This window comes from Vipera berus (genome assembly GCF_964194415.1).
Source record: "Vipera berus genome assembly, chromosome: W".
Lineage (NCBI taxonomy): Eukaryota > Metazoa > Chordata > Lepidosauria > Squamata > Viperidae > Vipera > Vipera berus.
The window spans coordinates 57,091,065-57,113,626 of NC_138210.1; the positions used below are offsets into that span (position 1 = coordinate 57,091,065).

The following is a 22,562-nucleotide window of genomic DNA, read 5'->3' on the forward strand; positions in this document are numbered from 1 at the left end:
TATTTATTTTTTATTTTCCAAACTCCACAGATCTAAAAGATCAAATCTTTTTAAAAAATCCCCACAGATGTTCACATATTCATCTTAGTTGTCTCAGCCTTGTTTTCACGCTTTAGTGGATGGAGTATACTTCGAAAAGTGGACAGCAGTTGCCTCTGAATACTTTTTCTTCCCCAAATATCAGTCATCCAGGGAGGTGTTGAAACAACAGTGTGATTGGATCCTACAAACTTCCTATACTTCACTAACTTGCCATGTGAGGACAATTTTCAAATGTACATTCCTCTCATGGTGTTGAAGCAACGGTGTGATTGGATCCTATGAATTTCCTATACTTCACTAACTTGCCATGTGAGGACAATTTTCAAATGTACATTCCTCTCACGTGTGTCCGATCTTTGGATTAAGAAATGACTAAAGAGAATTTGTGGGATTGCGAGACATCTTTCTTGTGCTTCTTGTAAAGTTTGACCAGCCCTTCAGGGCAGGGTGGTTTCAATCTCTGTGGCAAATAAAGGAGAGTTTTAAGGCAGCTTGATTTGTTTGTGTGTCAGAGACACAAGAAGAAAAGATGAATAACTACGTAAGCACATAAAAATCTGCAGGCACACTGAGAAGTAAATCAGACCGGATGTATGTGTCCAGTAAATGTATATGAGTGTGTGTTTATGTTACAAGTGGTATGTAGAGCAATCTGGTGGCTATATCTTTACCCAGCTTTGTTTCCGAGTCTTTATTCTTCAGGTCTATTTTACCAATTTGTGCCACCCTCAAAATGATGAAAGACTTCCTTTCGGTGAATACAATATGTAAATGGAGCTTCAGAGGGCTTGCTTTGCAATTCATTTATTCTACAACTAAAGGGAAGGACAAAAAGCTATGCTGAATGCAGAAGCCAGAACCACCCATGTGAGGTTTCATGTGAACCCACCCACCAACCCACTGCAGCTTGTGAGATTTCACTAGCATTTCCCACAGAGTTTTCGGGGTGAACTTTGCACCTGCACAGGCTAGGAACTTGCAACTGGATCTCTGAAGAAACTGAATTTTGCATCATTCTGCCTTGGAAAATGTGATCTCAGAAATGCAAACTACACATAGATGTAATTTTATTGATTGGGTAAGTCCCTCCCCCCTCCCCCCGTTTTTTGCCCTATCTAACCCTGTACGGGTTCCATGTAGTTGGCAGGGTAGAGGCCCACATGTCCACTGTCAGTCACTCCTTTGCACCAGCCTTGTTCATCCTCATCTTCCAATTTGGTGAGAAGCTCTCCTGGAAAGAAACGGCAGAGGAGAATCTCATAAATTATTGCAGATAATGAAACAGTTTGAGTCCATAAACTGATCTGCTATCAACCTCCATAAACCAGGTAGTCCTCAACTTACCACAGTTCATTTAGCGACCATTTGAGGTTGCAACGGTACTGAAAAAGGGACTCATCACTGTTTTTCACCCTTATGACATCGCCATGATCCCCTGATCAAAATTCAGATGCTTGGCAACTGGGTCATATTTATGACGGTTGCAGTGTCCCGGGGTCACGTGATCCCCTTTTGCAACCTTCTGACAAGCAAAGTCAATGGGGAAGCCAGATTCGCTTAACAACTGTGTTACTAACTTAACAACTGCAGTGTGTCAACCTTGCAATGGACCAGGCCGAAGCCATTTTGCTTGTTTCGGTTGTGACAAGATAAACATGTTCTTAGAGGAAAACTCAAGGCTTGGAGTTCTGTTTTAATTGGTCTCATCTATCAAAACCATGTCATAGTGATTCACTTAGCAACCATGGCAAGAAAGGTCCTAAAATGGGACAAAGCTCACTTAACAAAAGTCTCACTTAGCAACAAAAATTTTGGACTGAATTGTCATCGTAAGTTGAGGACTACCTGTATTAGAAAATGGTTTGGTATATATTTTGAAATAAGAAGGATTTCTAGGTTGCTTTCCAGAAACATTTTTTTCAACATGGTATCCAAATACAGTGAAAAACATTTAAATGTTTATTAATGTTATTGTAAGGAACTAATTAACCAACAATCTGTATAAACAGTACTACTATTGTTAATTCCAGCCTTGTTCTGCTATTGTTACATTTAGAATAGGCGGATTTTTAATATGATTCTGGATTGATTACTATTTGTTGAAAACACATATGTTCTTCTTGGCTATATTCCCAGAGATTAATTTAGAATCTATTAAGGCAAAAGGGTGGATTGTGCAAGCATGAAGACTTACCAAAAGAATTAACATACATTACTGGAAGAAAAACTGTAGATCTGATTTGGAGCAATGAATTTTTTGTTTTGTTATGTTTTTTTAACAAAAGAGAAAAATAAAAAGGTTTTGTATGGTAACATTTTTTTGTCGTCTTGTTTATTGCATCCTTTTTCAGACCCATCTTTCTCTCTGCATCTTTTTTTAACATGAATTTTAAGTAAAAGAAAACAGAAAAACACACAATTTCAAAACCAGCCATCTTAAGCTCCAACATATCAAAAATAAGAAGTTATATTACACCATCTATTTTTGCTAGCTAAAAGCAGACTGAAATCAATCAGATGTTTAGAATGGTCTTTCCCTTCCTGGAACTCTTCAGATATGGTGGATTGCAATTTCCTTAATTCCCAATTCAGGTTAGCTATTGCTCAAGGGAGCCAGCATGCCCACCAATTCAATTATGCCTACGAGTAGGCAACTGTAGCTAAACTGGTTGTTCTTGTGGTGTTACAATACTTTCACAATAGCATTGTGATTGCTGGTTAGCCATGCCTTTGTTCAGAAGATTGCTTGTTAATGGCCCAGAGTCTTGATGTTTCCTCAAGGAAAGCTAATGTTTGGGCAAGATCTCTGGGGAATCAGCCCCCACAGCTTTGAGAAAATGAGCCACATGTGCCTTGCTGAGCCTGAATAAGAGGATGAAATGACGTACGCGCATGAGTCTATGTTCTATCTAGAACAAGAGACAGAGATAGTTGAGGCTTGAAGCATCTTGGAGATCTGGAAAACAGTAACAACTCTGACGCTGGATGTAGTAGGCATGATATTTGCCTTCTATGTCTGGTTTGTAAGACATCTGCCTTGTTCATGAATATTATTGGTAGTCCTTGACTTATGGCCACAATTGAATCCAAAATTTCTGTCGCTAAGCAAGACATCTGTCAAGTGAGTTTTGCCCCATTTTACCACCTTTCTTGCCACATTTGTCAAGTGAATCACTGCAGTTGTTAAGTAAGTAAGTAACACGGTTGTTAAGTGGAGCTGGCCTCCCCATTAACTTTGCTTGCCAGAAGGTTGCAAAAGATGATTATGTCAACACTGCTAACATTGGATGTTTTTGCTTTGACAACATATGGAGATGCAACCATTTTCCTTGTTATGTTTTACTCTTAGAATTAGAGTTAGAATTAGATGATAGGGTGGGGGAGGAGGAGGAATGTGCATGGGAGTTTAGTTAGACATAACAATACTGTAACTAGTGTGTGAACCAAGGTTATTGAAATAAGAGATGATAAGACTTGGGTTGGAGAACTGGAAGGAAAGCCTGCATTTCAGACTAATTGGAGAATGTGATTTATGACTGTTAATTAGAGGAGGGAATTGTGCTTTGATACTATATGCTCAGGGGAGGGGAATTCAGATTTTGGCTTCGACTATGTAAGTGCCGATGTTATGCTACTCGAATAAAGATTCTTTAAAGGTAAACAATGCCTCGAAGTTTTTTGAAGAGTTTCATCTGTCGGAACCATGACAGATTACATGATTCACTGCAACCGTCATAAATATCAGTCAGTTGCCAAGTGTCTGAATTTTGATCACGTGACCATGGTGATGCTGCAACGGTTGCGTGAAGAACAGTCAGAAGTCACTTTTTCCAGTGCCGTTGTAACTTCGAACATCACTAAGTGAACTGTTGTAAGTCGAGGACTAGCTGTATTAGTGTTCCCCTCTGCCCACAAAAAGGAGGAGAAGACCCTAACTTGGTCATGGTCTCCTGGCCAAAGAAACTCAGCTAGTCTGCTGACCAGCCACAGTTGGACGAAAGGCAGATTCCCCATTAGAATCTGCATAAATAAATATTCAATCGGGTTGTGAGAGGAAAGAAGTAGGAGCACTTTAATCTTACCTGCCTTATGCAAGTCCAAATTAAAATGTCCCTACTGCCAGCTGTAGTGAAAATAAGGCACTTTTCAGTACTGCGAGGGTGGGAATGGATAAAGTTTAAGTCTAGCCCAGGGGTGTCAAACTCAATTTCATTGAGGGCCACATCAGCATTGTGGTTGCCCTCGGGGGGCCAGGTGGGCGCGGCCTACTGGGTGGGCGCAGCTGGAGTGCGTATGGCCTACTGGGTGGGCATGGCCAGCTCTACATCATTGGCATCAAGGGTGACTATGGGGGCCTGGGCAGGAGTGGGAAAGATCTGGGGGTCTCTGGCAGAAGGAGGGTCTCTGGGCCAGGGCCAAGGCAGTGGGGACCGTTCCCTCACTGTTTCCAGGATGGCTTTGGGGGCCACATGAAACCACTTCGCGGGCCGGATCTGGCCCCCGGGCCTTGTGTTTGACATGTCTGGTCTAGCCTGTGTCCCAAGAATCCTAATGCCCTCTTCTCCTGCCACCCCTCTCAGCATTACCAGCAGCTCCCCAGGCTGAGTGGAATTGTAGAGAAGGAGGGAGTCAGGTCTTTACCCACCCAGTGGGCAACGAATGAGAGCCCTAGGGTTGGAGGCTAGTGAAAAAGAGACAGCTCCCCCTTTCTCCTGCCACCTGTATTTGTTTATTTGTTTGTTTATGATTTGATTTGTACGCTGCCCATCTCATCTAGATGGTATGGAGCAGGGGTAGGCAACCTCAGCTCTTTTATGACTCATGGACTTCAACTCCCAGAATTCTGGGAGTTGAAGTCCATGAGACATAAAAGAGCCGAGGTTGCCTACCCCTGGTATGGAGGAATGACTTTGGAAGGGAGAATCTCAAAATGGGACAATCGCCATGGAAAAGATATTTCAGCCACAGAAGGGGGAATGGTGCGGGAGAGAGCCTTGGTGGAGCAGTGGGCTAATGCCTCCTTAAGTAACACCAGTTCCCTGCAATTAGTGCAGGTTCGCATCCCACCAGGCTCAAGGTTGACTCAGCCTTCCATCCTTCCGAGGTAGGTAAAATGAGGACCCAGATTGTTGGGGGCAATTAAGCTGACTTTGTAATAATGCCGCTTGGGGGGGCCCAAAAGCCCTAATAAGCAGGCATATACATAGAATGAAAGCTATTGCTAAGCTTGTAAGCCGCCCTGAATCTTCGGAGAAGGGCGGGATATAAATGGAATTAAAATAAAAATAAATAAAGATGCTTCAGAAGGGACCCTCCCTAGATTTTTTTTTTTGAAATTAAAGAAGGGGAGAATACTTTAACCTGGCAAGATTCTTTTAATGTAACCTTACAACAGAGAGCCAGTTTGGGGTAGCGGTTAAGGCACTGGGCCAGCTGGATGACTTTAGGCCAATCTTTACCTTCTCAGTTCAAGGAAGCATGTCAAGGCACACCACTTCCAAAATCTTGCCAAGAAAACTGCAGGGACTAATTCAGGAAGTTGCTAAGCCTCAACAATGCCTCAAAGAGCACAAAAAACAGATCAAAACCCAAACCCAAAGTTACAATAAAGATAAATCTAGCACCCTCGGTTGTGTTTCTTGTCTGGATAAAATTGCACGCCTACTATTGTGTAGTGGGTTCTTGGCCGCATGGTCGGACGACAGACAAAGGATTCAGCATGGCAGCACTTTATTGGTAGCAGTATCGAACAGAACAAAGGGGTTACCTGTACCCCCTTATATACTTGGCCAGGTGCACTGATAGCCAATCCCTTATTTAGGTTTTCCCGCTGAGCGCTACCAGCCAATCCAGATATGGTACAGCGCCACCTGATGGTCACACTGAGCTGTTGCTATATTTTATTATCCCCATACATAACACCTACTACCACCCCTCTCAGCCCTGGCTGGAACAACCCCTAACAAACAGAACCTCATCCTTGGTCTAAATCTTCTGTCAAAACTCACCGGTTACCCAGCCTCAACCCATTCAAGTCCAGGGATTGATGGATGTTTCCTCACTGGCTGGTACGTTTAATGGGGCAGAAGGAAACCAAAGTCAGTAGAACCCTCCATGTCCTTTCCTTAGTTCACTGTAAACGAGGATACCATTTAATGGCACTCTTCTATGGCAGAATAAAGGTCAACAGTGGGCTAACAAGTGTTATGCTACGTATCGTTTTCTGTCATTTGAAGAGCTGGTAGATAGCATTGTATCTATGCTGTACGGAGGAGTCGTGGGGAGAGGCAGGACTATTCTCAGTTAATACTGACCACTTTGGTATAGGAAAAAATAATACGAGATGAATAAGGCTGTACCTATCACCCTTGTAACTGGAAATGACACTTATCTCCTGACCCTTAGTCGATTCATGAATAACAAAAGCCAGTAACTTTACTATCTACCACTGTATTCTAAGAATCTCACCAGAAAGCTTGCCTTCCCCTGGGAACGACTAGAGAAGGCTTCATGGATCTTTTGTGTGTGTGTGTGTGTGTGTGTGTGAAGCTTATGCCACTTGCAGCTACACAAAGACTCCAAGCTATGCCCTTGCTTGACTCCTCCTTCCAGCCTGGCTGAGAGTTTCCCCAACAGTTTTAGAACAATTGTTTTAGAACAATCAATAGCTTAACCCCATGCTTAGAATTTCTTATGGGAAAATGAAGAGAATGAAAGAATATAGATGACACGAGAAGGGAAAAAAAGAGTCCATTTCCGGAGGAACAGATTCATATCCATTTTAATACCAGCCAGTCTCTGCAGAGATGAGGCTCCCTTTGACACTGTGTGGAAGAATTACGACGATAACACTCACCTGCCTTGAAACTTAGCTCATCTGCCTCCTGACCAATATAATCGTACACGGCACGAACCCGTTGGCCTGGTATTGGTGCAGGTGCTGGCTTCGGACTGTAGAAAGGAGAGAAAATGTGACTATAAGTGACCTTGTTCAACCTTTGCTTATTACACCTACCCTAATCTTTCCGCTTATCCAACAAGAGGCAAAGGCAATCTAACATGGTAAGCCACAAATATTAGGTGTTATTGCATTATAGCTTAATGTGAAGTATGAAGCATTGACTTACGGAAGATCACCAAGTGAACTTCATAGCCAAATAGAGATATACATCTGGATTTCTGTGGAGCCATTGCAAATGTTAGCATCTGGTCATTTCTTTGCTTAATCATGTGAGTGAGAATCATAAATGTAGGAACTAACGAAGGACTGAAGTTCTAAATAGTTAAAGGGATACTTAATATTGGATGGCCTGCTAGCCAGCTGAACTCTCTTAAGGTAAAAAGGTAAAGGTTCCCCCGCACATGCGTGCTAGTCGTTTCCAACTCTAGGGGCCGGTGCTCATCTCCATTTCAAAGCCGAAGAGCCAACACTTGTCTGAGGACGTCTCTGTGGTCATGTGGCCGGCATGACTAGACGCCAAAGGCGCACGGAATGCTGTTACCTTCCCACCGTAGTGGTCCCTATTTTTCTACTTGCATTTGTACGTGCTTTCGAACTGCTAGGCTGGCAGAAGCTGGGACGAGTAACAGGCGCTCACTCTATTACGTGGCACTCGGGATTCGACCCGCCAAACTGCCGACCTTCTGATTGACAAGCTCAGCGTCCTAACCCACTGAGCCACCGCGTCCCTAGAACTCTCTTAAGGACTCCATAAATACAGGGACTGTCTTTCCAAGATGAGATTCCAGGAAGAAGAAGTTAGAGATTCTAGTTAGTCCTTGACTTATGGACCAGAATTTCCACTGCAAAACACAGTGGTTATTAAGTGAATCATGCCCAATTTTACAATGTTTTTGGCCATGATTGCTAAGTGAACATTGCAGTTGTTAATTGAATCATGTGGTCCTTAAGTGAATTTGGCTTCCCCCATTGACTTTGCTTGTTGGAAGTTGGCTGTGAAGGTCGCAAATGGTGATCGCATAACCCCGGGATGTTGCAACCATCATAAATACATGCCAGTTGCCAAATACCCGAATTTTGATTACCTGACCACAAGGATACTATAATGATCATGTGGATGAGAACTTGTTGTAAGTTACCTTTTTTCCCCCAGTTCTGTTGTAACTTTGAACAGTCACTAAACAAATGATTGTAAGTCGAGAACTACTTGTAATTCCTTGGTTTCAAGAAGTCTTGGCTTGGAGGTCTGCAAAAGACATGGATCCCCAGGTCCCTGAGAACAGATTTAATGTCACTGGGCCTAGAAAACCAGGAAGTGGATAAAATTGTGACAGGCTGCTTAATTAGTCTTGTGAAGGAGATTTCATTTTTTACAAGGGTAATTTTATCTACATTCTAATTCTGTACCTCTGTCTCTTTGTTTGCTTGGATTACTTACGAATTACTGATTTTGGCAAACAGATCTCAGCTTCACAGAACTGCTTGCAAAAAGGTTAAATCATAGCAACTGGACCGTTTATTAAAATTGAGACTTTTGGCCTGGATGACTGAATCTGCATTTACAAACTGCTTGCAGTGAAACTATCCTTGCAAATCTTTCCTTTGTTGACTTTGTTAATTTTTTAAAAAAAATCCTTTTCATGGTTATTCCACTATTGGGTTTCTAATCTCTCATTTTATGCTCCAAAATTGCTTGGGCCTTGTAACCTTGCTAAGAGGGTAAGTGCTTATTCTTGGGGAAAAATGGTTCCTGTCTTAGGATAAATTGAGAACAGGTTTAATTTTGAAGTTAGCATTTTATTCCATCTAACTGCCTGCTCCTGTACTGGTAGTCCTCGATTTACGATTGGTTGCTTAGTGACTATTCGAAGTTACGATGGCCTCCGTCAAAACCTGCTTATGACCCAGTTCCAAAGTTCTGATATTCGTATTTTCCACCATAGTCACATGACTGCATTTTTAAAAAAAGTTTTATTGATTTTCTACTTTTACATTTAAATATTTAAAAAGCAGCGTGGCGGCTGAGTTAATCGATCAATAACATACAAAGATCTTTAGTACAAATCTCAAGCTATTACATTAAATATTTCCTCTCTTTTCCCCTTAGTGTTTACTGTCTCATGTTTAAACTAGTACAATTCTTATTATATCAATTAAATAAAAATAACTTTCTTTTTTAGCTTATATATATCTTATTTTTGCATTCAATCTTTATAAGCAAATCAATATTCTAATTTAACTTTTAATATTTATACTTCCAAGTTTTAAATGACCAAAGTTTTCTTTATCTCAGCTCATAACAAAATCTAGTATTCAAAGTACACATCTTGTCTATTTGAGTATGTTCTATTTTAATTCTCACTAATAAGTCAAAACCCCAATTTTCTTCAGCCTTATTCTAGCTTGCTTTCTTTGGCAACTCGCCTTCTATGTCTGTGATTTTAAGTCATCAAATAGATCTCCCCATATATATTGTTTGAAGTAGAAAAGGCCATCCGGTCGCCATTTTTTTGGAAGGACTAATAAATCGTCTCTCTATTTTTCCATCTCAATGTAGTTGTCCTGAAATGTTTATCTTCCCTTCTGTTCTTCTTGATCCTCAGGATTCTTCTGGTTTATATAGAAAGTCTTTTCCCTTTTCCATGTTGTCAGTCTCTTTTCTGGGTTTTCCATTACCTGTGTTTGTTGGTCAATTGAATCTTCTATCATAGTATTTAATTATTCCACTTCTTCTACTACATTCTGTGTAGTTAATTCTTTAGTTGTAATCAAAGTTTGGGTTCGTATATCTAGGCTGACATCTTGTTCTTTTCTGTAGCTTCTTATTTCATCAGTAGCTTTAAGAATAGTTTCATGAATTAAGTTCAACATAAAGAGAATCTGTTCCTGATCTTCATCCATATTCTCTTAGTAGAGTGTTAAGTTGAAAGCTATACAATCAGAGAATGAAAATAGTTTTGTCATTGAGTATAGAACACAGCTAGGCTTCTCACAGCTGATATCTGTGAAGGTTGCAGTCTTATGTATAGTCTGGGCTTCAAGCCAAGTCTCTTTTAGGCAATGACAGATTGTAATATCAGGTTTAGCCACAAGATGTCGCCCATACCATTTAGGGTTTTTTTTAGTCCAAAATTTTTATAATCTGTTGTACAATTTTACTTCTTTTTGTAGTAAAAACCCAAACCTTCAATAAGAATAAGAAATCTTTTAGTCCACAAATTTTAGAAAGATAAAGATCCAGTCAGAGTCAGGTTATTCTTACAATGTTTTAAACTCCCCTGGATAGTCAGTCACTGCTGTTTTTAGAGGAGGGATAGACTCTCTTTTCCCTCTCTCACAGTGGGGAAAATACTTTGGGCAGCTTATACAGGTGGGAAAAATAGTTAGGATTGAAGAGAGGTAGATCTCACCCAGTCTCATCCATGCTGCTTTGTAGGTGCCTGGTGGTAAATTTGACTTCGGCTGTCTGCAGCCTAGTGACAAGCCATATTGCTATGGCCGGTCTTTTGTCTGCCGGTTTGAAGGGATGCCCTAGATAAAGCGGAAGGGCTACTGCCCTACCACAATCAAGCGGGGATCCCCTCCTTGCTGGTTGCCACTTTCCAGGGTCCCCCAGCAGTGTAAAATCAGACGTGAAAGACGGAGCTCACCTTCCGAACATCTGCGGTGGCTGCAGCGGCAAACCGGAAGTCCACACATGACTGCATTTTGACAGTGTGACAACTCACCCACATTTATGGCCATTTGCAGTGCCCTATGGTCACACAACCATGATTTACAATCTTTTTGCTGGAAACCGGAGTTTACTTCTGGTTTCTGACAAAAACTGCCCCATACCAAACAATGAGTTCACTTAATTACCTTAATTTTCACTTAATGACCGCCATTAAAAAACTGTAAAATCAGGTTTGGTTATGACTCACTTTCTGATTGTCACAATTTATCACCGTAATTGCAGGCTCCATTATGGTTGTGACTCAAGGACTACCTGTACTTTTGCAAGCGTTGTTGACATAATTAAGCAGAGAGAATATATTTCAGCTCTGTAATTGTTAGTCTGCATTGCCTAGTAGATATTGCTCTCTTATGGGAAGTAAAGGAGCAAAATCAGTCTTCAAATATTCCTTGACTCTGAAAGCAAACTTAAGACTTCATTCTTTGGAAAGCGAGATTGTTGTTTTTGTTTAAGTAAATCATAAAATTCAAAATCACTTACTGCAGAAAAAAAATCCGCACAAATTTCTAAAATGGCTGTAGAGGAGTGTGGATTTTGTTGTCTAATGGAATAATTAAGTTCAGCCTGGATATTTGTAAATACAGCAAAGTTTTATAAAATATCACAACCTGAAAGATCCCTTCCAAATAAAACTAAATCCAAACCAGAAGTACTGTCTTCTTGTTATCATTCATGTTATAATAACAACACAGCAACGGAGAGTAAATCTCTCTTTAATTATCACATTCATCTCCTAGCACATATTATAAAATTTGCTGAATACTTGAAAGAGCATTCAGAAGTTTTCTTAGGATCAAACCACAGATGAATCATGTCTTGATACTAATGTTTAATTTTTCCCCCCTGAAAAGCATTTTCAGAGGTTCAAAATCTGATTGGAGAAGGACAAGCTGCAAGAAGTTGAATAAACACACATCCCCACTGCAGAGCTGCTGTTGGCACAGTTATGATTCCTGTTTTCTTCTCTCGTGGGTCCAATACACATTTTAGAGCATTATTGTACTATAATGAAGGCGCAACAAGAAATATTCAAATATGCATGTGATCCTATACATAGAAATGTGACATGTACATTGTAGCAACTGTTTTAAAATAATGGCTTATGAAATACAGTTGGCTAGGTCGGCATATGTAGCTAAGCCTTAATCATGGTTACTAACCCAAGCAGTTGACATCACATATTATGTCAAGATATAGTTTTTAAAAATCAGTAAACCATACTTGCAAGGATAGCACAGTACACAAAACCAGCTAACCACATTAAAGTTTAATAAATTGCATAGCTGTGAAATGTTCCCTCTCTGATCAGGCACAGATTCTTACAGACACTTTATCAAGTAGCAATTCAAAAACATCAAGAGATTGGCTCATGGGTCTGCTCTGCCATTCTCATGCCCATTTCAATCTTTGTGGTGTTAAACAAGAAACTGCATGTTTTCTGACTGACCTCGCTGCGGTGACCTCCTTTCAAGTCGAGTGAACTGTTATGCATTCAGAAATAAATAAAAAATGCCCCCTGTGGAGTCAAGTGGAACTGTCTCAAAGACCTGGCCATCCAAGCAGGTTGAAGGGCAAGGCAAGCCCTGCAGCCAGTCAGGGATGGTATTTGGGAAGAGAAGAGACTTCATTAGATCCAAAACTTTCAATGTCAGGTTAGGTTGGAATATCTGTAGCAATGCCAAGGAAGGCATCCTTTGACTTTGCTCACGGGTGAGAAGTGACTTTCCACTTCCACTTGTACCTACAGTATTAATGATAAATGGAAAATATGAGAATATATGATGCAACGTACTGACTGGGGGAATTCTGGGAGTTGAAGTCCACAAAGCTTAAAGTTGCAGAAATTGAGAATCACTGGACTAGACTATCAGTCAGGGAGGGTCTGGCTCAATTTTTTTTTTAGAAGGAGAAGGAAGAGGAGGAGGAGGAGGAGGAGGAGGAGGAGGAGGAGGAGGAGAAGAAGAAGAAGAAGAAGAAGAAGAAGAAGAAGAAGAAGAAGAAGAAGAAGAAGAAGAAGAAGAAGAAGAAGAAGAAGAAGAAGAAGAAGAAGAAGAAGTAGTTCAGCAGTGTCACAGCTACTAAGCCAAAACCACACTGACATATTGTGTGAATCCAACCATCCTGTTTTGTATACTGTGCTTTATGGTTCAGCATGGAGTTTGAACCCAGCCAAATGTGGTTTATTTGATAATGATTAAGCAAACTATAGGCTGGTGTGGTGCATTAATCAGACAAGTAAGTGGCTCTAGGCAAATCACCCTTTCTTAATTACAGGTTTCCTGCTGTTGCCAAGGATTATTCACTTAGTTTACGAGGTTGCAAGAATTCTCGTAGAAGAGCGTCTTGATCACTACTACCCTGCTATAGCACCCCATAACTTTCCAGTGATCAACCAGATGTCTCTGAAGTCCTTGTTCTTCCCTCTCCCCATTGTTCCTCTGATGCCCCCCCCATGCCAAGATACCCAGTGACTTTCAAAACTATCCAAATCTGTGGCTATTGCTGTACCTCATAATACTTTAATTATATGGTCTATAAAGAAGCCCTTGCTTTTTTCTTTTCTAAATCTCCTCAGTTTCACTGGGTGACCTCTGACCCTAATGTCTTAAGAGTTAGGGCTTTCCTATGCCACATGCCATTTTCATACACACAATCAGGCATCTTCCTCCTCTTTTCAAGTTCAAGTATTCCAATTTTTTTCTGGCAGAAAGAATGTTTGATTCCCCAGATCATTTGGGTGTTCTCTTTTGCACTTTTTTGTTTGTTTACTGTATCCTTTTTAAGAAGGGACGCGGTGGCTCAGTGGGTTAGGACACTGAGCTTGTCGATCAGAAGATCGGCACTTTGGCGGGTCGAATCCCGAGTGCCGCATAACAGAGTGAGCGCCTGTTACTCGTCCCAGCTTCTGCCAACCTAGCAGTTTGAAAGCACGTAAAAATGCAAGTAGAAAAATAGGGACCACTACAGTGGGAAGGTAACAGCGTTCCGTGCGCCTTTGGCGTCTAGTCATGCCGGCCACACGACCACGGAGATGTCCTCGGACAAGCGCTGGCTCTTCGGCTTTGAAACAGAGATGAGCACCGGCCCCTAGAGTCGGAAACGACTAGCACGCATGTGCGGGGGAACCTTTACCTTTACCTATCCTTTTTAAACCTGGCAGTCGGAACTATATATGGTATTCTGGCTGTAGATGTAACATAGATTTGTGTTATTGCTTTACAATGTTGGCAATTTTCAGTCCTTTTCATTGTGGCCCTTAATGATGGGATTTGATTTTTTTTCACCAGCGTTACACATTGAGCTGATGTTTTCACCGAGTTCTCCATTTGAGGCCAATACCCTTTTTCAGTTAGTCACAAACAGCTTAAATCATCTCTGGGTTTATGCAACATTAGGGTTTTCTGCCCCACTGAGGCATCACATTACACTTATTTAAACTGGATCATAGTTGCCATTTGACCATTCAATCACTTCATAATTATGTCCAGTCTTCACCACCTTATTTATAATCATCTCTGCAAACTTGGGCAACATGTAGGTAACACAAAATCATTCCAGCTCCTGTTCCCACCCCCAAAACTGGGGAAAGTGCCCATCCATTCTTATTCTGTGCCTTCTGGTTTTTAATCAATTAGCAATCATTCAAAGGAAAGGTCTTATCCTAGGACAGGGGTAGGCAACCTTGGCTCTTTTATGACTCGTGGACTTCAACTCCCAGAATTCCTGAGCCAGCATGGCTCAGCTTGGAAAGCTCTCCCTTTCTCCTCAGCATAGCTGGCTCAGGAATTCTGGGAGTTGAAGTCCACGAGTCGTAAAAGAGCCAAGGTTGCCTACCCCTGTCCTAAGAAGATGAGATTTATTGAGTTCAGAGGATGGATACTACAATGAACACATTGTCCAACATTATTTTATTGTTGTATCTCTTTCACTGATTTTGGAGGGCGAGAAGGAAGAGGAAGGAGGGGGAGACACAACTCACCAGCTCTTGGAAGGGGAGATGTTGCAGGGTGTCACTTTCTCTGGTTCTTTTGTTTTCTTGACCTTCACTTGTGGGCGCTCACAATCAGGACTCCAATCCTGGATAGCAGGAGACAAGAGGAAGAAGGGAAAATGTCAAATCTGAATTAGGCTGTATTTCTTGAGGGCACCTCATTCAGAATGAAAAAGAGGAAGAAAAGTTGAAAGGGGTTAGGAATCAAAAGGGCAGCCTTGCGATATGCAGAACTTTGTAGATATTTATTATCTTCTTGGGTAGCTGGATCTGTCAGTCACCCGCAGGAAGTCTCTAATCACCACAACACAAAAAGCATTATAATATTTTGGACATAGGTGAAGTGGATTTTCCAGCAAGAAATTATCTCTGGAGACAGATGGCAGCTAGTCCAAAGGAGAAACATAAAATCTCCCCTTCCAAAAAAGGATTGAAAAATGTATGGAATTTTAATAAAGTAATACATTTCCCCTGAGAAAAAAATTCCATCAAAACATGCTGGGCAATTTGTTTATTATTATTTTTGTAGTGCCCCCAACAATTTTTGGTACAGGTAGTCCTCAACATATGACCACAATTGAGCCCAAAATTTCTGTTGCTAAGTGAGAAATTTCTTAAGTGAATTTTGCCCCATTTTACGACTTTTCTTGCCACATTTGTTAAGTGAATCATTGCAGTTGTTAAATTAGTAATGTGGTTGTTAAGTGAATCTGGTTTCCCCATTGACTTTGCTTGTCAGTAGGTCGCGAAAGGGGATCACGTGACCCGGGGACACGCAAATGTCATAAATGTGAGTCAGTTGTCAAGCATCTGAATGTAAATCACTTGACCACGGGGACGCTGCAACGGTTGTAAGTGTGAAAATGGTCATAAGTCACTTTTTCAGTGCCATTGTAATGTCGAACGGTCACTAAAGTGAACTGTTGTAAGTCAAGGACTACCTGCATTATTTTGCGATTTGGTTTTTTACTTGCTTTATGTGGAATACAGATAGACCTCAGCTTACAGCCATTTGTTTAGTGATCATTCAGTTAAGATGGCGCTGAAAAAAGTGATTTACAACTGGTCCTTGTACTTATGACTGTTACAGTGTCCCCATGATCAAAACTTGGGCACTTGGCATATATTTACGACAGCTGCAGTGCCCAAGAGAGATGTGATTGCCATTTGCAACTTTCCCAGCCAGCTCCCGACAAGCAAAGTCAATGGTGGAAGCTGGGTTTAATTAACAACCTTGTGATTCACTTAATGACCTTGCAAAAACGGTTGTAAAATTGGGCACATTTGCTTGCCTCACTTAGCAATGGAAGTTCTGCTCCCAATTATGGCTGTAAGTTGAGAACTACCTCTGGTGACTGTTTCTCAAAAGCCATTAATATTTTGCAAAGACAATTAATCAGTGGAACTGGCTTCCCTCCGGAAGTTGTGGCTGCTCCATGATTGGAGGTTTTAAATAGGCATTGGAAAGCCATTTGTCCAGAATGATAGAAACTCTCCTGATCGAGTAGGGAGTTGGACTAGATCTACAAGACCTCCAAGATCCCTTCCAACTCTGTTATTCTGTATTCCATACAAATAGGTTCCTGAAGCCTTCTTCAACCGGTCCCCATTTGCCAGACTATACAAAATGCTAGAGAAGAATGTATTTATTTATTTATTTATTTATTTATTTATTTATTTATTTATTTATTTATTTATTTATTTATTTATTTATTTATTTATTTATTTATTTATTTATTTATTTATTTTTGGGACTTATATGTCGCCCTATCTCCCGAAGGACTCAGGGCGGCTAACAACAATAAAAAACAACAATACAAAAATTAAAAAAGAATTAAATAACAGCCCCAAAATAAATTAGCTACACAGTTAAAAATTAAAACATATTTAAAAACCCATCATCAATCCAGGTCAGCCTGATGGAAGAAAAAAGTTTTGAGGTCGCGGCGAAAGGACCGGAGGTCCGGGGCCATCCAAAGCTCAAGGGGGAGTTGGTTCCACAGGGCTGGCGCTCCCACAGAGAAGGCCCTCCCCCTGGGGGTCGCCAGCCGACATTGTCTGGCCGACGGCACCCTGAGGAGGCCCTCTCTGTGTGAGTGCACTGGGCGATGGGAAGTCGTCCCCGGTAGCAGACGGTCCTGCAAATATCCCGGGCCTAAGCCATGTAGAGCTTTAAAGGTAAGTTGTTGTTGTTGTTGTTAGTTGCGAAGTCGTGTCCGACCCATCGCGACCCTATGGACAATGTTCCTCCAGGCCTTCCTGTCCTTAAAGGTAAGTACCAGCACCTTAAATCTCGCCCGGAAGACAACTGGTAGCCAATGCAGTTGTAAGTGTAAGATTTTTTGACAACTGGTAGCCAATGCAATGTAGGTGTAAGATTTTTTGCACTATTAAAACTTAGGCTTCTTTTATATTCCATTTGGTGCTAAGAATTTTTTTACAGTAAAATCCCATAGTTTACCTTGAAAGAAATACAAAGGCAAATAGTATAATTAAATAAATCAGATTGTCTCAGCCTGAAGGGTCTGGAGATTCTTAAACTGAGCTGTGGGGTTTAGCTCTAATTTTTAACTCATAATCTAATTTTTATGGCCCTAAGCCATAATTGCTAAGAGGTGTAAATGGGATGTTAAATGAAAGCAAAAATCTTTGCTTCTTCCAAGATATTTCTGGTAACTTGTCAAAAAAGGGACAAATGAGATTACTGCTGTTATCAAACAATCTGAAATATATCCCTAGCTATCAGCTGAATTGTTTTGTCACAGAGGATGTTGAAAACAGTAGTTGGCTATCAACCCAAAGGCTCTGAAGAAAAAGAATTCTTTGTTTCTGAGGGGAAAAAGCAGCATGGAGAAGTGAAAGTATCTGGATTTAGAATCAACTGAACAGTGGATTCCTTTTTTTTTACTGGGAACTACAGATAGTTCTTGATTTATGAACACAATTGAGCCCCTAATTTCTGTTGCTAAGTGAGTCATTCGTTAAGTTAAATTTTGCCCCATTTTACGACCTGTCTTGCCACAGTTGTTAAGTGAATCACTGCAGTTGTGAAGTCAGTAACACAGCTGTTCAGTGAATTTGGTTTCCCCATTGACTTTCCTTGTCAGAGGTTGCAAAAGGGGATCACATGACCCCCCAGGACACTGCAGTCATCATAAATACGAATCAGTTACCAAGTGTCTGAATTTTGATCATGTGACCATTGGGGATGCTACAATGGTCGTGTGAAAAATGGTCATAAATCACTTTTTTCAGGGCCGTTGTAACTTTGAATGGTCACTAAACAAACCGTTGTACGTTGAGGACTATCTGTATCACTACGTTGGGACATTTTTCTTTCTGTGCATAAATGGAAACCCGGAAGGAGTCCGTAAACGTGCAGCATGCTCTTCTCCTACCATTAAAGAAGAAATGCTTCCCACCTCAAATTTTGGCCAGTTCATGGGCATTCCTGGGCCATGTCGGTTACGCCACCACTTAAGATCCTCTTGGTCATTTATCTCCTCAATGGCCTGATGCAAGTCACTGTAAACAGCTTGGACACTGAAGAAAAGGAGAAATAGAGATGAGATTATTGCGCATACAAGTGTGCACATGTGCAGAAGACATTCCGACTTAGGTACAAAGTGTACAGAACAAGTCTGACCCTTGATGCTGCTCTCAGGGCGTTTACAATGTTCTGAAACTGATTTACAGGTTTTTACAGGATGTACTGAGTTGCAACCTTTGCCTCATGGAATTCTACTGTGCTTTCCAACCATTAAAAAAATATACACACACACACACACACACACACACACACACACACACACATACATACAAGAGAGAACGATTGAACCATCTTACGTTTTGATTGATAGGACAACCTGGTGCTTTTCAGGAAAGTTGGCTACAAGGCAAGGCAGGCTAGATTGCAGGATGTAGGAAAAAGAATCAGATGGGTGGGAGGAGAATGGAGGTGCATATTTTGGGAATAGATAAGATTCTCCCAGGGAAGATGCCAAGGTACAGCTTAGCTAGTTCCCATTCTAAAGGTCAGGCCATGAGATGGGAGACAGTGTAGAATGGAGGATTTCTTGGTAGAAATGTTGAAGGCAAGAACAGCTTAGGCACTGATTGTCATGGAGAAAACCTCTCTATGTGGTTACTAAGTGGAATGGGCTAACTTGCCTTGGCCAATTCGCCCCAGCCAACTCAACCCACCTGAGTTGCCCGGGCTGTCTTCCTGCGACCGACTCACCATGGCTAGCTTCCTATGGTCAATTTGCCATGGGAGAATTCGCAGCGGGACAATTCAATGTGGGATAACTGAAGAGAGGGACAAGAGGGACAAGGGACTTGAACTCTGGCTCACTCCAGTCTCGATCACTTCTAGCTTGAGAAGGTTCAAACCTAAAGTTGTCCTAGAGTCATCATTAAGAGTTGGGCTTGATAGTGCATAATTGATCACATAATCAACTAGCAGTGAGGTTTCATCTATGAGAAGCTGAGAAGTTGGGAGAGGTAGCTCAAGAATAGTAAGTTTGGATGAGAGGGAAAGGAAAAGGGGAAATGGAAGACTTACCTAAGCCTTAACACTAAGGGGTTGTCAGGTCCCCAAATCCTTATCTGTCTCCCTTTCATATATGCATTCTTGTGCTTTGCTTTGGGGCCTGCCATTTAGCTGGGGGGAGGGGGATGTTTGCTTTTGCTTTGGATAACTTTCACTTTCTGCTTTCCTTTTTCCACCTCTATCCACTTAAAAAAGGGATGTGTCTCCCTTATCAGGGAGATGGTTACAGAGAAACGAAATCTGGAGAAGACCTTGAGATGCACGCCAACTGTACCAGTTACCCGCTCATTCTGCCACCTGTGGATTGGCTGGATTTCAAATGGACATTATGACTTTGGTGGGAGGAGGAAGCCCCAAAGGTCACTCTTACCTCAGGTGGAGGGAAGAAAAAAGCAAAGAAGAAAAATCCAGAACTTGCCCCTCCCAATGAAGAAGGAGAAACTTTATGTCCCAGCCACTTTAAGACTTAAAGTAATGCAAGCTGGGCATGACTCAAAAGCTGCTGGACATTTTGGATTTGTTAAAGACTTACACCTCATTAAAAGGCAGTTTTGGTGGCCTGCTTTGAAAAAAGACATAGAAAGATATGTAGCCAGCTACCCCACATAGGTAAAGGTAAAGGTTCCCCCGCACATGTGTGCTAGTCGTTTCCGACTCTAGGGGCTGGTGCTCATCTCCGTTTCAAAGCCGAAGAGCCAGCGCTTGTCCGAGGACGTCTCCGTGGTCATGTGGCCGGCATGACTAGACGCCAAAGGCGCACGGAACGCTGTTACCTTCCCATCGCAGTGGTCCCTATTTTTCTACTTGCATTTTTACGTGCTTTCAAACTGCTAGGTTGGCAGAAGCTGGGACGAGTAACAGGCGCTCACTCTGTTACGCGGCACTCGGGATTCGACCCGCCAAACTGCCGACCTTCTGATTGACAAGCTCAGCGTCCTAACCCACTGAGCCACTGCGTCTGCAGCTGCTAAACAGCGACAAGGAAAATCCCCAGAATTGCTTCAACCAGTAGCAAGTCTGTCAGTACCCTGGAGAGAGATCTCTATGGATTTTATCGTAGAGCTGCCTGAAAGTGCTGGAAACACTGTAATTTGGGTCGTAACTGATATATTGTTTACATGGGCCCCACAACGTAGAATTTCAGACAGAGGAGTTCAATTCACCTCTAAGTTCTGGAAAGCTTTTCTGGACTTGATGGGTTCTAGTCAAGGGCTATCATTTTCGCACCATCCACAAATGAATGGGGGGACAGAGAGACTGAACTCAGTTCTAGAACAGTATCTGAGATGTTTCATTATCACCAAGACAATTGGTCTGACCTGTTACCATTTGCTGAGGTGGCTTATAACAATGCTGTGCACTCCAGTACAGGTTTTACTCCATTTCAAGTAACTAATGGTCAAGCATTTGGGGCCATGCCTGAACTTCCTGTCAAGGAGCCTGAAATCCCCTCCTTGCAAGAATGGATTAAGCAATTGCAAAATACCTGGCCAGTAGTCAGGAAAGTTCTGCATGAAGCCAGAGAAGCTTATAAGGCTCAGGCCAATAAATGGAGGGTGGAGCAAAAACGATATAAAGTTGGAGACCAGATATACCACTCCATGAAGTATATATAGTCTTTACAACCTTCTAAGAAATTAGGGCCTAAATTTGTAGGACTTTTCTCTATCAAATGCATCATCAATCCTGCGACAGTTGAATTGGACTTGCCAAAGAACCTTCGGAAAATCCACCTTGTTTGCCATTGCAGTTTACTCAAGCCAGAGATGTCTTCTCACATTAGGCCTCCTGCTCCTCAGGTACCCACACCTATCATGGTTGAGGGTGAACAACACTTTGAGATTAAGGACATTTTGGACTCTCAAATACATCATGGGGTAACACAATACTTAGTACCTTGGAAGAATCTCTCTTCTGCCCAGAATGAGTGGGTGTACAAGAGACATGTTAGAGCCTCTAAACTTCTTAGACATTTCCATTCCCAATATCCTGATAACACAAATTAATGTGTATATATTGTTCTTCCCCTCCCTTTTTGTCTTTTAGGTGGATTTCCCATTCTTTTAGGGGGGGGGCGTATTATATATATATATATATATATATAAATAAAATTTATTTATTTTAATTCCATTTATATCCCGCCCTTCTCCGAAGACTCAGGGCGGCTTTACAAATTTAGCAGTAGCCTTCATTCTATGTATATGCCTGCTTATTAGGGCTTTCACACACCCCCCAAGCGGCATTATTACAAAGTCAGCTTAATTGCCCCCAACAATCTGGGTCCTCATTTTGGTTTTCGCGGGTGTTTGTATGTGGATCTTTGGTCATTCGGGTTTTTCCCCGCGTAGAACTAGTTCTACGCGGGGAAAAACCCGAATGACCAAAGATCCATATATATATATATATATATATATATATATATATATATATATATATATATATGTTCTGGATATATATATATATATATGTTCTGGATATATATATATATATGTTCTGGATATATATATATATATATATATATATATATATATATATATATATATATATATATGTATGTTTTGTTCTGGAGACACTCATCTCCAGAACAAAACACCTAGCTGACGAACAACACCTAAAAACCGAACTACACACTCTCACTAATGTACTAACAGCCAATGGATTCCAAAGAAACATGATTACCAACTTAATCCGAACAGAGACACCCACAAAAACCCAAGACAGAGAACAAGAAAATGGCAAAGCCCTCCTCCCATACTTAAAAGGGACCACAGACAGAATCAGCAAGGTCCTCCAAAAACACAACATCAAAACAGCATTCTACACAGACAGAAAAATATCCACCATCCTAAGAAACCCCAAGGACATAATTGGGTTAGAAAACCAAGGAGTATACGAAATCCCATGCACCACCTGCCCCACCACATACATCGGACAGACCAACAGAAGAATAAGTGCACGCATTGAAGAGCACAAAAACTCACTCAGAAAGGGAGAACAAACTTCATCCCTGGTCCAACACTTTGAAGCCACGGGACATGAAATTGATTTTAAAAAAACCAAAACTATCGCCAAAATTGAACATTTTAACAACAGAATAATCAGAGAAGCCATTGAGATAGAAAAACGCCCCCACAGCATGAACAAACGAGATGATACCTCTCGCCTACCAGCCATTTGGAAACCCGCCTTGATTGACAGACGAGGCCCAACCACCAAGAATGATACCAGACCCAAACTCATGATAACATCACATGACATCACCACCACACAACCATTCAAA

General features: G+C 41.4%; 1 protein-coding gene across 3 annotated transcripts in view; it reads right to left on the reverse strand.

The window, feature by feature from the left end:
• Positions 1-22,562, reverse strand: part of LOC308676855 (protein kinase C and casein kinase II substrate protein 3-like) — a 58,540-nt gene continuing 35,978 nt past the window's right edge. For all 3 annotated transcript variants that reach the window (XM_081342890.1, XM_081342892.1, XM_081342891.1), the window contains 4 exons: positions 18,153-18,273; positions 14,719-14,816; positions 6,899-6,993; positions 1-1,273 (listed from right to left, as the gene is read on the reverse strand). In XM_081342890.1, coding sequence (XP_081199016.1) covers positions 1,158-1,273; positions 6,899-6,993; positions 14,719-14,816; positions 18,153-18,273 — 430 coding nt within the window. In that variant the 3' untranslated portion in view covers positions 1-1,157. The remainder of the gene's footprint in view (positions 1,274-6,898; positions 6,994-14,718; positions 14,817-18,152; positions 18,274-22,562) is intronic.